Source organism: Brassica oleracea, chromosome C1 (genome assembly GCF_000695525.1).
Source record: "Brassica oleracea var. oleracea cultivar TO1000 chromosome C1, BOL, whole genome shotgun sequence".
Classification (NCBI taxonomy): domain Eukaryota; kingdom Viridiplantae; phylum Streptophyta; class Magnoliopsida; order Brassicales; family Brassicaceae; genus Brassica; species Brassica oleracea.
Window position 1 is genome coordinate 32746374 of NC_027748.1, and position 12902 is coordinate 32759275.

Sequence of the window (12902 nt, forward strand, 5' to 3'; positions counted from 1 at the left end):
TTTTTTTTTTTTTTTTTTTTTTTTTTTTTGTCATTGAAGAGTAAGGGACAGCCCTTAATTAAGGGCTTTTTCTTTTTCTTTCTTCCTCGGTTCCCACCCTTTTCCCCTAAGGTATGCCTTAAGGTACTGTCAATACAGTTCCCCTTAGATATCTAAATGGGACACCCTAATCCTTAAAGCCACGTTTTCTAGTAGTAGCCGAAAATACTAAAAAGGGAAACAAAAGCAAAAATTAATTATAATTAGAGACCCCCCACTATTTGAAAAGGTTCTTTGAAAAGAGTACAAGCAACACAAAACCCATTTTTACGTAGAAGCAATCTCTCTCTCTCATCCTATAAACACTCGAGAAAAACACTTTCAACAAACCATATTCAAGAACAACCAACAACTAAAAGCTAAAAATTTACCTGAAGAATATCAAAATGTCGACAACATTCAAATCGATAAGAGACCGGACATATTCAGGTGTAGGAGACCTCATCAGGCTCCTCCCGACAGGAACAGTCTTCTTGTTCCAGTTCTTGAACCCTGTCCTAACCAACAATGGACATTGTCTCCTAATCAACAAATACTTAACCGGAGCTCTTATCGTTATCTGCGCCTTCTCTTGCTGCTTCACTTGCTTCACCGATAGTTACCGAACAAGGGACGGCTACGTTCACTATGGAGTCGCCACCATGAAGGGTCTCTGGCCAGATTCATCTTCGAAAGATTTGTCTTCGTATCGGCTTAGAGTTGGAGATTTCGTTCCTGCTTTCTTTACTCTTATTGTTTTCAGTGTTATTTCGTTGTTGGATGCTAATACTGTTAACTGTTTCTATCCTGGCTTTGGTTCCACCGGGAAGATTTTTCTAATGGTTTTGCCTCCGGTGGTTGGAGTTATCTCCGGAATTATCTTCACCGTGTTCCCTAGTAAACGTCACGGAATTGGGAATCCCTCGGAGAACAACGATGACAATGCTTCCAAGCTAGAGAAGTGATATGATTTCCACTATTATATATATGCATAATAAAATGAAATGACCAATATTAAGATTGTGTAAGTTATACATGAATGGTCACTGTAATGTTTTGTTTATTTATTTTCTTGTGATTTGTTATTTATGTTTGTGAGTGCTGAACTACTAATCATATGTTCTGTGTTTTCTTAACGATTTTTTTTTTCAATTGTTTGTTGATGAAACTCAAAGTAATAACATATCTTACAGTGTTAATCTTTTTATTCTATTAGTGAACAAGCATCATTTAATTAACAGATGTTTCGGATTTAGAAGACATGCATATGCATGCACACTATTCCAAAACATCCTTATATTTTAAAAGAAGGCAGTATAGGGAAAATAATTGTGGTTGATTAGAATATGTCTAAAGGAATGGCAATGGAGTAGAAACACGATAAAGAGTGAATTTTAATATTTTGAAGTTTAATATCCTTTAAGTCATTCATTCTAATTATTTTTATCTATTATAAGGATATGTAGTAGATTTATATGAAACATGGATGGTGGATGTCTTGAACTAAAAAGCTAGTCTAACAGATTAATTAAAAATAAGACTAGTTTAACAGAAAGACCTTCTAACCGTTTCGTTCTTAGCATCAATAATTAAATAATACGACCGAGAAAATATTGTTTTTTGTGTTCTAGAACAAGCTGATCCTAGTGTTCGTAATGTTTCTAAGCTGTAACAAGTCACTAAAGCTGGCAGAAAAAATAAACTCCTTCTCTAGTAGTGCAGTAGGGAGCCATTCGTGAATTCAGGTAATCTATCACTACAAGAAAGAACATAGATAGCATCATTTATATAGTGTCAAAAAAATAATAGACTCTAGTTTAAATCATTTTCTTAAGATTGACACTAAATATGTGATGTTGCATCAATTAAAATAATTGATGTTTGTAGTACTTTGATTAACATCACTTAGAATAAAAATGATACACATCAATATTAATTTTACATCAATTCTAAGTAACCAATGCAAATATATGAATTTACATCAATTACATAACTGAAATATTCTCTCAATTTGATTAGCATCGATTAAACTAAAAGATATAAAATTAACATCGGTAATAAGTGATGTTAAAAATTCTTTCAGTTATACGAAGTAACGCAAATGAAAATTTTACGTTCACTAATTAATTTTATTTGATAATATTTAATTTGATTGTGTCAAATTTAAAAAATCTGGTGAAATTAAACAGCAAATGAAATGAAATGGACTAAAAAAGAAAAAGAAAAGAAAATAAACTGGCCTGCATATAGTTAATTTGCTTTTTTTTTTATTAGTTGTGAGATGGCCACATGTCACATGTCGACAAAGCAAAGAATTGCCGATCATTTTTTTGTCTTGTTTTCTCTATTAAATTGAAAAGTAAGATTCTATTAGACAGATCGTCCGGTACCGGCACCGCCGGAGAAACCAATGTTCTACATTTTTACAATTAAGTCTTTGATTCCAATAGACCGAAAACCAGATCAAAGGTGTGATTTAGTTTTCATGAGATTCACTGAGAAGTGGAAGGTATACTTTTATATACTGATTATATGTTTTGTACTATTTCGAAAATAGTAATTTTAATCAATATTTGATTTTGCAGAGAATGCAAGAACGAAATACCGTCAGTAGACGCAAGCACATCATGCCTCATCTATGTGGGAGAAGGAGTTTTGCTAGGAGACGACCTCAAATTGTAAGTAATTAGTCTATATATATATATATATCAGTTATTGTTACTATACATAGTGTAATATGCAAAAACTAATATTATTTATTAATTATGCATGTGGTTTTAACAAAGAAAAATGAAACTGGAAAAACACCATGCCGAGCAGATTTTTTCATCATGACTCGCAAGAAATCTGATGGAAATTTTGTATCGGATGAAGCTAAAAAGCGTGCGGTTAGCTCTTATGATGAAAGACTTTGCCAATTTATTGTTAATTAGTTTATATATTAATGTAGTAGTGAATTGAACATTATCTTTTATGTTATAATTGTTTTTGCCAGGAGGAACTTACAGTTTTACTGACCCAAAATCCATCAACGCAAGTCTCACACAATGTCACTGCTTGTTTGGATGATGAATATTCTCGAGTGTTTGGTCCAGAGCGTTCAGGAAGAGTACGTTGTGTTGGTCGTGGACCTGCACCTTCAAAATTAGCTAAACAGTGTACTGCAGCAAGGTTTGAGGCTAATAATGCTGAAGTAGTTCAAATGAAGACAAAGATGACATCATTGGAAACTCAAGTTGAAAGTTTGACTGGAATTATTCAGCAATTGCTGAGTACTAGAAGTAACGATTCGGTAAGTTATAGTCACCTTTTTTTTTTATATCATGTGACTTTAATATACTATAGTGGATCACTAATATTTTAATTTTTCTGTTTCAGTCAATATTGTGGACAGCTTATGGTAATTTACTCAATCCATCAACTCAGGTAAATATCATAAAACTTTTAAATTTAATATACGGTTCATGTTGGTAGATAACTCATTGCTTCTTTAATATGTTTACGAGTTATTCTAGTTCATCAGTCAATAAAATTTCATTATTTTAAATTTGATATTTTTTAAAAAAGGAAACAAAATATTATCAAGTTATATTATGTTTTTGAAATAAAAAAGTGAAAAAAAATAGCAGCTACATAAAAAAAGAATTAAAAAAATCTTTTTAACGTCGTCGGCAAAACACTACACCCTAAATCCTAATCCCTAAACCCTAAATCCTAAACCCTAAACCCTTGGATAAACCTAAACCCTTGGATAAACCCTAAACTTTTGGGTAAACTCTACACCCTTGGGTAAATCCTAAACTCTAAATAAAAACATTATACTCTAAAACTCTAAATAAAAACACTAAACTCTAAAACTCTAAACCCTAAATCCTAAACCCTAAACCCTTGAGTGTTTTTGTGTTTATTGATTTTGATTTAGAGTTAAAGATTTATCCTAGAGTTTAAGATTTATCTTAGAGTTTAGGGTTTACCCAAGGGTTTAGGGTTTAGGATTTAGGGTTTAGGGATTAGGATTTCAGGTTTAATGTTTTGCTGATGACGTTAAAAATATTTTTTTTTTGTAATTACTACTATTTTTTATTTATTTTTTTTTTACTTTTTAATTTTAAAAAGATAATATAATTTGATAATATTTTGTTTCTTTTTTTAAAAGATATCGAATATGAAATAACATAATTCTATTGGTCGGAGAACCTAGAGGACCCAAGAATTGGGAAGAAGAGACGAAGATAATGAAAACCAGAACCAAAACAGTGAGAACGTCAACAGTGGCTGATTTGTTATCATTTGGCAACAGTGGCTGATTTGTTATCATTTTTCTATCTTAATTTTATGTTTTTCTTTCAGCTACTACTTCAGTTTATTTTAAGATTTGACTTCAAGAATTTCATTTACTTTTGCATATTTAAATTATGTTGCAATGGATTATGTGTTTTGTTTTCTAATAATATAAATATTGCAATTTAAATATTTTTTTTATTTTAATTGAATATTTATTTTAATTATTATAATTTAATTTCGAAACTGAAAAATATTTCTAATACAAAATAATGCATTACTGTCATTTGTAAATGACACCTAGTCACCTACATATTCATCACTTAAAAATTATATAAATTTTTAATTTCTTACAATCATTTATAAAAATTGATACTAATTTTCGAATCACTTATTTATAACTGATATAAATATTACATCAATTTAATAGTTGATATAAATATTTAATATCAATTATTGTAACTGAAAAAAATATTAAAATCGTTTATTTTAAGTGATACAATTTTTAGCAGCATTAATATAGACGATACATATTAACATCGGTTACAATAAATGATGAAAGTAATTGCATCAATCGTTATAACTGTTGTAAAGTATTAGAGTCATCATTTTCGGAGTCATTTATATAGTTGATGTGAATTCATTTATGTCATTCAAAAAATGATATTAATAAGATAAATAAATGATACACCATGTCTTTTTTCTTGTAGTGTATGTCACATGAATTAGGTGCTTCACAAAGTATCCAAAACTCGCAAGCTTATATACTGAGTACAGTACACGTATATAAATAAGTGTATTTCAGTAGAATTGTCTATTTAGTTTGCATTATTTTAAATAAATTTATCAAACAAATAAATGTATTTAAGTGGTACTATTTTTGATTATTTGTCGTTTTCATAGTAAGTAATACTTTATTATTAATTTTTATTTCAACTTCTAAAAAGTATAATTAATAAAATATAGTAAAACTAAAAACTAAAAATATTATGATTCAAGTTTTTCTAAAAAAACTAAAATTACAGAAAAATCAAAAACCAAAAATTTTAAAGAAATATTTTATTAATTTTTAAACAAAGACCAACAGTCAAAAAAAAAAATCGCCGTTTGTGTTTTTTTTCCAAGAACTAAAATCTTTTACAAAATCAAAAAACAAAAATTAAAAAATTAAAAATCCAAATCAAAAAACAAACAATCATCACCTGTTGTTCTTTCGAAGAGTACTTCTGATCACCATATACAGTAAAGCCGATTTAGTTATAACCAAGGATCAATCTCGTGGTAGCTTCAAACATTCACCCAAAGTAAAGCGGAAAAGATGCATGGAATTTAGGAAATCTTATGTCTTCATAAAGTTTGGCTAATGAAGTTATAGATAGACACACACCAAGTAAGGAACTCTAGTTTATATGGTAACGCTTTATTCATACTAGAAGATGCCATTGGCTAATGAAGTTATAGATACACACACCAAGTAAGGAACTCTAGTTTATATGGTAACGTTTTATTCATACTAAAAGATGCCATACACTATACAGTGGTTAAAAGAACTAAGTAAATGTTTTAAGCACACAATCGTTTTCTTTAGTTATATTCTACAACAAATCTTGACCAACATCAACAATTTATAAAAAAGAGAAGCAACACGTCTCATGCAGAGTCAGAACCCTTCTTGGTCTCCTCCTCCTCACCAACTGGAGCGTAACCGATTCCATTCCGTTTACTCGGAAATATAGCGAAGATAGCAGCCGAGGCAACGCCCACAACCGGAGGCAAAGCCATGATCAAAGTCTTCTGCGTTTCCCTAAACCGAGGATAAAAGCAGCTTGCGGTATTAGCATCAAGCAACACCAACGTCTCAAACACAGCCACCACGAAAACCGCATGAACAAAATCCGCAATCCTAAGCTTGTACTTAGACAAATCCACGGATCCTGGATTCGCGTAAGTCCAGAGACCCGTCTTGGTGACTATACCATACTTTCTTGATCCATCGGTGCCTTTGAAACTATCGGTGAAACATGAAAACACGCAAGAAAAGCTGCAAAGAGCGATGAGAATGCTTGACATGACCTTATTAGCTGTGGAACATTCACCGTCGTTTGTGAGGACAGGGTTGAGTAATAGGTAGATGAATAGCGTTCCTGTTGGGAGAAGCTTTATGAGACTCTCTAGGCCTGTGAGGGATTTGTTTGCCATTAATTTAGATGAAACTGGAGAGTTTGTTTTAGGAATTAGCAAAGAAGAAGCTTCGGACATAGGCTTGAATTTCGAGTTAGATATGTATGAAATTATTATGAAGTGTGTTCTTGGTTTAATGCGTATTTATAGAAGAACTAGCGATGGTATAACCCATTGATCCGGTCCGGATGTTGGGTTTAGGACTAAAGAAAAAACTAGTCACGAACTTGACCAAGTCAAATTATTAGGTTTGTATATAAGTCTACACACGAAGACGCAATAATGCTGAAATAGTTGATTGTTATTTCCCTAAAAAGTAAAGGAGAGAGGAGAGTAATTAAATTTTGGACCTAAATTTTCAAGGATGATGCACGCATGGCATTGACTGAATCTAAATAGAAGTTTCTTTTGTGTTCGAAAAGTTTGTAAGACTATCGGGTTATAGCTTGAGCTCGACTTAACACGGTTTGCAAAAAGTCATGTTATTTACGACGAAGATGGTTTTTTTTTTTTTGGGGAGTGAGGGGGGGTGGGGGTTGAATTTTTTTTGTTTACCAAATCTATTTTCAAGTTTTTTCGTTTGCATCAACATTTTGTATGCATTTTAAATTATGAGTATTTTTGTATGGAACTACTACACTTGAGAGGTATTTTTTTTCAAAAGTATATATTTACAAAAACTGTAAATGCATCCGTAAGAAATAGTATTTATTGCGTTTAAAATTATATTGAAAATTATGTACTATATCTAAACTTTCGCATGTGCGTAATCACAAAACATCAAAATGCAAAGAAGTTTTTCAATGCGTTCTGCGTTTATATTTCCCATTTGTAAATATTGCTTGATAAAATAAAATTAACGTAATGTATAAACATACTATTTTAACGTATTAAAAGCATACAAATATGCATTATTCTACATATTTCCTTTGTAATTTGACCGTAAAAGAATATTTATGCTAAAATTTCTTCCGCTTGCGCGCCTTTAGATATCAAATTATTTTAATTTACCATAATAACATAAACTAGATTTAGACCCGCGCAACCGCGCAGGTTTTTGTTTTAATTTATTTTTATATAAATATTTTGTTTTCAATTCTAAATTGGTATATATTATAATATATGTGTCTATCAATTTTTAAAACATAATAAGTGTATGGTATATTTTTTTTATTGAATATATTGTTTTAAACTTTCACATGTATTTGTATCTTCTTTTATATATATATTTTGGGATTATTATTTCATTATTAAAATCGTAACTATATATATAAAGATTAATAAAATATTATTTTATTGTCATATTCAAAGATATTGTAACATTTCACAAATTTAGAAAGTTTTTAAAAAATCAAAATTTTTGCTTCATAGATTTATATTATCGAGTAAATAATTAAACATTTAGTTTTTGTTTAATTTTTAAAATAAACTATATAGTTTAAAATTTGTTTTCATTGGTTTAAGGTAGTAAAGATTAATCATTGTTAGATGATGTGATTTTTTTTATTTTAAAAAAAAATTCTTTATAATTTTAAAAATTAACATCGACAAATATTTAAATATTTAACATATAGAGGTATAGTATTACAACATTAAATTATATCTATTTAATTTATATTATCTATAAATCCAATGAATCATCTATTCTTTAAATCCAATTACTGATAGCCCAATAAAAATTTCTGGTATGACTAAAATTTAAATGATAAGATTAGAGATTAAATGTAATATGACGTTGTAGGAATATGTCTATTAGGTCCATTTTTAAAAAAAATCATACATGAATCAAGGTTGTGACTTTTGTTTTAATATATAAGATAAATAATAACATGGTAAATGTCGACATATTCCTTAAATAATAACAACATATAACGTTTTGATTATGTGTTTGAGTTTCATATGTCAAAATGGATTGATTTCACAGTATTTGTGTGTTTCAGAATAACTAAATATAACATTCTAACATCTAAAACGCATTTACCCTTTTGTTTTGTTAAATTTGGGGTGTTCCAGGTCGAAATCTAGACTAATCCTTAGGGACTAACTCAACCGTGATATGTAAATCAGGTCGTTTATCTGAGAGTTGGAGATCCACGTCGTCTAATCGCATATAGAGCTAGTCAGTGGCGGAGGTAAGGTGTTAGCTGGTGGGTCAATTGACCCAGGTGGATTTGGTATTACAAAAATGTTTGCTTGTATAATTGCCTAAAAATTAGGTAAATTTTGTGTATTTTAGCTAAATGACCCATGTAATATATGCTAATTTTGAAATTGATCCCTCTAAAACTTTTTCTTACCTCTGCCATTGGAGCTAGTAATTTTACACCGGAAGGAAATCGATCTCTTACATGGACCAACATGGACCAACAAGATAACTCATTATAGACCACTACGAAGCAATTCATTTTACTCGTAAAAGACATACGTACACAAAACAGAATCAACAGCTCATTTATTTTACTTGTGTAAATTGAACATAACTTGAAATTGGCCTTGAATCAACAGATGGACTATCTCCCCATGCATGTTCACCTTGTATTTATTCGGGTAAAAAGAAATCATAATTGGCTGCTTCTACAACGACTTATATTTAAAATTCTACATTTTAAAACCGATTTTGGCTATCGGCAATGCTTTTCTAATATTAAATTGCTTGGAGATAGGGGTGAGTGCATACTCTTGACTTTTTGCGTATAATTAATTGCTATAAACTAATTAGAAAACACAGTTTAAGTTTTATACGGAAATAATGTCAGATTAATAGTAAGATTTGAATGGTCCATTAGTGATGGAGCAGCCCTCGTAGACAATGGACCCATGCATTGTCAAGAAAGATCCGTTAATCATCTTGATTAGTTGGTATAATAAATTGTGTGCCATTGGTTTAAACGCATCGTATGTTCTTGCATGTCCCATTCACCATGTGCGAGGCGTGTTGAAATGAAGATATTTACCCAAATGTTTAGAAATACAGTGATACTAATATAATACTATTGTTTAATTTGGCTTGACGTGTTGGAAGTGTCATTGAAAAATATATTATTTAAGGAAGAATGCGACATTCACTATGCATGGGAAAATAGATAAGAATGGTGTATGGGTATGGTTGTGAAAGTATTTAGAATGACGAAAAACACAGAAACGTGACAAATGAATATGTAGTGGTTAAAAAGATGAGAATGATGTGCTTAAGAGTTAAGATAGAGCAAAGTAAATTAAGCCTCACATAAAAATTATACAGATTATGAGCCATTGCAGTTACCCTAAGTTGGTTTCGAAATACATGAATCTTGAAAACAAAAATAGCTCGCGTTAATTTCCGGGTTGGTCTGCTTATGTGGCCATAGATTAGGCTGTATACCTATCGCTTAACTTCTGTTGTCCCTCTATACCTATGGCCATAGATTAGGCTGTAGGCTACATACAAAACAGACATTGCTGAGACGTAAAAGGGTTAAACTAGAGAGGGTTGGAAGAAATCCAGACAGAGGGATTTTTGAGGAATTAAATAATGAAATTTAAACCGGTGATTAATTTCTATTCAATAGTTATGTGTATGGTTCATAACTCAAAATAATGATAACAATACTGTGTTTTTGTGATATATATGTTAAAGAGGATACAAGAATATAAACTGCATTTTAGTTAGTTCTCCACCACATAATTGGATTAGATAGGCTGTAGAAATTTGATATTGTATTTTGTTGGGCTGTGGGCAACATTACAAAATGTTAGGCCTATATATGGAGTTCAAAGTCACAATGCACTTGATAAACTCATTACGTTACGATTTTGTGAGACATCATTGTAATTAAACTAACCAGTCAATGTTTTATTATAATATAAACAAATACTAGCCGGACAAGATCAACCAAGATCAATCAAATTAATATTAAAATAATTCTCCCATAGAGATGCTATTTGAAGATACATTGAATGCAGGCAGTGCATATAATATTTACGTTCATCAGGTGTACAGAGATTATAAATTCGAAGAAAAGAAAGTACTTTTAAATAATAAGAAAAAGACAAAGAGAGAAGTATCAATGCATCTTATGTCTTTATCACATCTTCGGAAAAGAGAACGAGGAGAAACGCAAAATAAGAGAAAAAGAGGCTCGGATGGTTAGACAGTTGACAGCTCGACCAACTTCCATTTTTAAAGTTGATTTATTCGGTGGATTCTTCTCCCACATCAAAACTAAAACTGTAACAATAAAATACAATTTTCTTTAAAATATATAATAAATGGGTTTTTGATAGGGAGGATTTGGTGCTCATCTTTTAAGCACTGAGGATTTGGTACACAATTTCATCCTCCATTATTGACAGAGAGAAACAGAGAACAAAAAATATAAAACAAGATGGAGTTGGTTCAGATGCAGAAGGGTTTGCAAGATTACACTAAATCACTCTTCTTGGATGTAAGTTTCTGTTATACTGAAAGCCCTTTATTAAAAAAAAAAAGAAGTTTCTGTTATAGCCATTTCTTGTTGGAAATAGAATATGAAGGTTGGTTGTTCAAAAAAAAAAAAAAGGAATATGAAGGTTGAAGAAAGTGTTTTAGGAGTTATACAAAAACTGGAGTTTATGGTTAGAATTTAGAATTAATCGCTGTCCAGAAACTAAGGAAAGCTTTTGTAGTTTTTTTGGTAAGCACGAGTGTACGTTTGATTATGTAAATTTGTAGTTTCTAATTATGGAAAGTTCAGTAAAAGAATTATGGAAAGTCTTTTGTTTTTGTATAAAAGGGGGTTTTGGACAGCCAGTTCTTGCAGCTGCAACAATTACAAGATGAAAGCAATCCAGATTTTGTTTCACAAGTTGTCACTCTCTTTTTCCAAGATTCTGACAGGATCCTCAATGATCTCTCACTGTCCCTGTAAGTAAATTCATTACACACGCTCTCTCTCTTTCTCCTTAATCTTCCTCTTCTCTTTCTGTCTAGAATTTGTGTTCTCACTCGTCTTATTGCTTTCGCAGAGATCAACAAGTTGTAGACTTCAAAAAAGTTGATCCTCATGTTCATCAACTCAAAGGTAGCAGCTCCAGGTAACAATCAGAAAATATCAACAATATTTGGCTCTTCCATGCAAATGTATTTATGCACTTTGAGATCCTGAAATGTGTACATTAAGATTTTGACCGTGTGATGTTCCCAACAAACAGTATAGGAGCACAGAGAGTTAAGAATGCTTGTGTTGTCTTCCGCAGCTTCTGCGAGCAACAAAACGTTGAAGGGTGAGTTTGATCGAATATGTTTCATTATTTTTTGTCTGTTTGATTTTAATATCTGATTATGAAAAAAAATTGATGAAAATCTCAGATGTCATAGATGTTTGCAACAAGTAAAGCAAGAATACTATCTTGTGAAGAACAGGCTAGAGACTCTGTTCAAGGTGAGGACTATGCACCATACCTTTATAATTCATCAAATTTAGCCATATTTGATTCTTATTTATTTCATTTTGGTTGTTATTAACGAATCTACGCAGCTCGAGCAACAGATTGTAGCCTCTGGTGGAATGATCCCAGCCATGGAACTCGGATTTTGAGTGGACTCATCATCATATCACCTTTCTATATATGGTTATTTCAGTTGGAGCTCTCTTCTTCTTTTGCGTTACTATCCAAAAAGATTGTTCTTACGTGAACTTCTTCTTTGTGTTGTAGGATGAATGAAACACTAAAAAAAGTTTCTTAATCCACACCTAAGTCCTACGTTTTGTATCATAAAATACTAATTCTAAATAGTGTTTTATATATTCATAAATCATAATTAGGCTTGTTCATTTTGGATATAAGGCTAAATCAAATATAAACCTAAATATTACTTCCGAGTAAAAATAGAATAATTTCGATTAACTTTTCTCGATATTTACAAATGCGGATAACTCCTCATTCTGTTCTTCACTACTAATCCCCTCGTGAGAGTCCAGCATCTTCACATAGGCATCACTTTCCTTGTTCTCTATCACTTGGACTTCTCTATCAATTGTTAAGGCATGCTGTAGAGAGTCTTCAAGTGCCAACTCCTCTAGAAGCTCATCAGCTAGAGCATCCATTTCATCAATGTAGAAAACTTGGTTCTGGATGGTTGACTTCTTCATCACTTCATTGATGTCAAAGTGGAGGATGTTCCCTTGTCCAAGATGTAGATCAATCTTTCCTTGTCTAACATTCACAATAGCTCCTGCTGTGGTTAAGAATGGTCTTCCAAGGATCAAAGGGTCTTGGGCTTCCTCCCCCATCTCCAACACAACAAAATCAATAGGGATCTCAAAGTTACCAACCATCAAGGGAAGGTCTTCTAAGATACCAACATGAATCTTCACTGATCTATCAGCCAACACCAAAGAGAGTTTACACTTCTTGTATTGAGTAAATCCAAGCTTCTTTGCAATAGACAAAGGCATCAAGCT

General features: G+C 31.4%; 3 protein-coding genes across 3 annotated transcripts; 2 read left to right on the plus strand and 1 right to left on the minus strand.

Annotated features, from left to right (window-relative positions):
* The first annotated feature begins 387 nt into the window (after positions 1–387).
* Positions 388–1157, plus strand: LOC106292745. The gene has a single exon (XM_013728400.1). The coding sequence runs from the start codon at positions 426–428 to the stop codon at positions 981–983; it is 558 nt and encodes a 185-aa protein (XP_013583854.1). The 5' UTR covers positions 388–425; the 3' UTR covers positions 984–1157.
* Positions 1158–5826: 4669 nt separating this feature from the next.
* On the minus strand, positions 5827–6578 carry LOC106300314. Its single transcript, XM_013736429.1, has one exon. It carries the CDS (start codon positions 6556–6558, stop codon positions 5950–5952), a length of 609 nt encoding a protein of 202 aa, XP_013591883.1. The 5' UTR covers positions 6559–6578; the 3' UTR covers positions 5827–5949.
* Positions 6579–10681: 4103 nt separating this feature from the next.
* On the plus strand, positions 10682–12245 carry LOC106296168 (histidine-containing phosphotransfer protein 1). Its single transcript, XM_013732246.1, has 6 exons — positions 10682–10904; positions 11232–11362; positions 11464–11532; positions 11650–11721; positions 11807–11879; positions 11976–12245. The coding sequence occupies exons 1-6, from the start codon at positions 10845–10847 to the stop codon at positions 12033–12035; spliced, it is 465 nt and encodes a 154-aa protein (XP_013587700.1). The 5' UTR covers positions 10682–10844; the 3' UTR covers positions 12036–12245.
* Positions 12246–12902: the final 657 nt, after the last annotated feature.

Excerpts from the sequence above, each read along its gene's own strand:
- LOC106292745 (XM_013728400.1), top strand. The coding sequence starts at position 426 with ATGTCGACAACATTCAAATCGATAAGAGACCGGACATATTCAGGTGTA.
- LOC106300314 (XM_013736429.1), bottom strand. The coding sequence starts at position 6,558 with ATGTCCGAAGCTTCTTCTTTGCTAATTCCTAAAACAAACTCTCCAGTT.
- LOC106296168 (XM_013732246.1), top strand. The coding sequence starts at position 10,845 with ATGGAGTTGGTTCAGATGCAGAAGGGTTTGCAAGATTACACTAAATCA. Across the intron at positions 10,905-11,231 it reads CTAAATCACTCTTCTTGGAT|GGGGTTTTGGACAGCCAGTT; the intron begins GTAAGTTTCTGT and ends TTTGTATAAAAG. Across the intron at positions 11,533-11,649 it reads CTCAAAGGTAGCAGCTCCAG|TATAGGAGCACAGAGAGTTA; the intron begins GTAACAATCAGA and ends CCCAACAAACAG.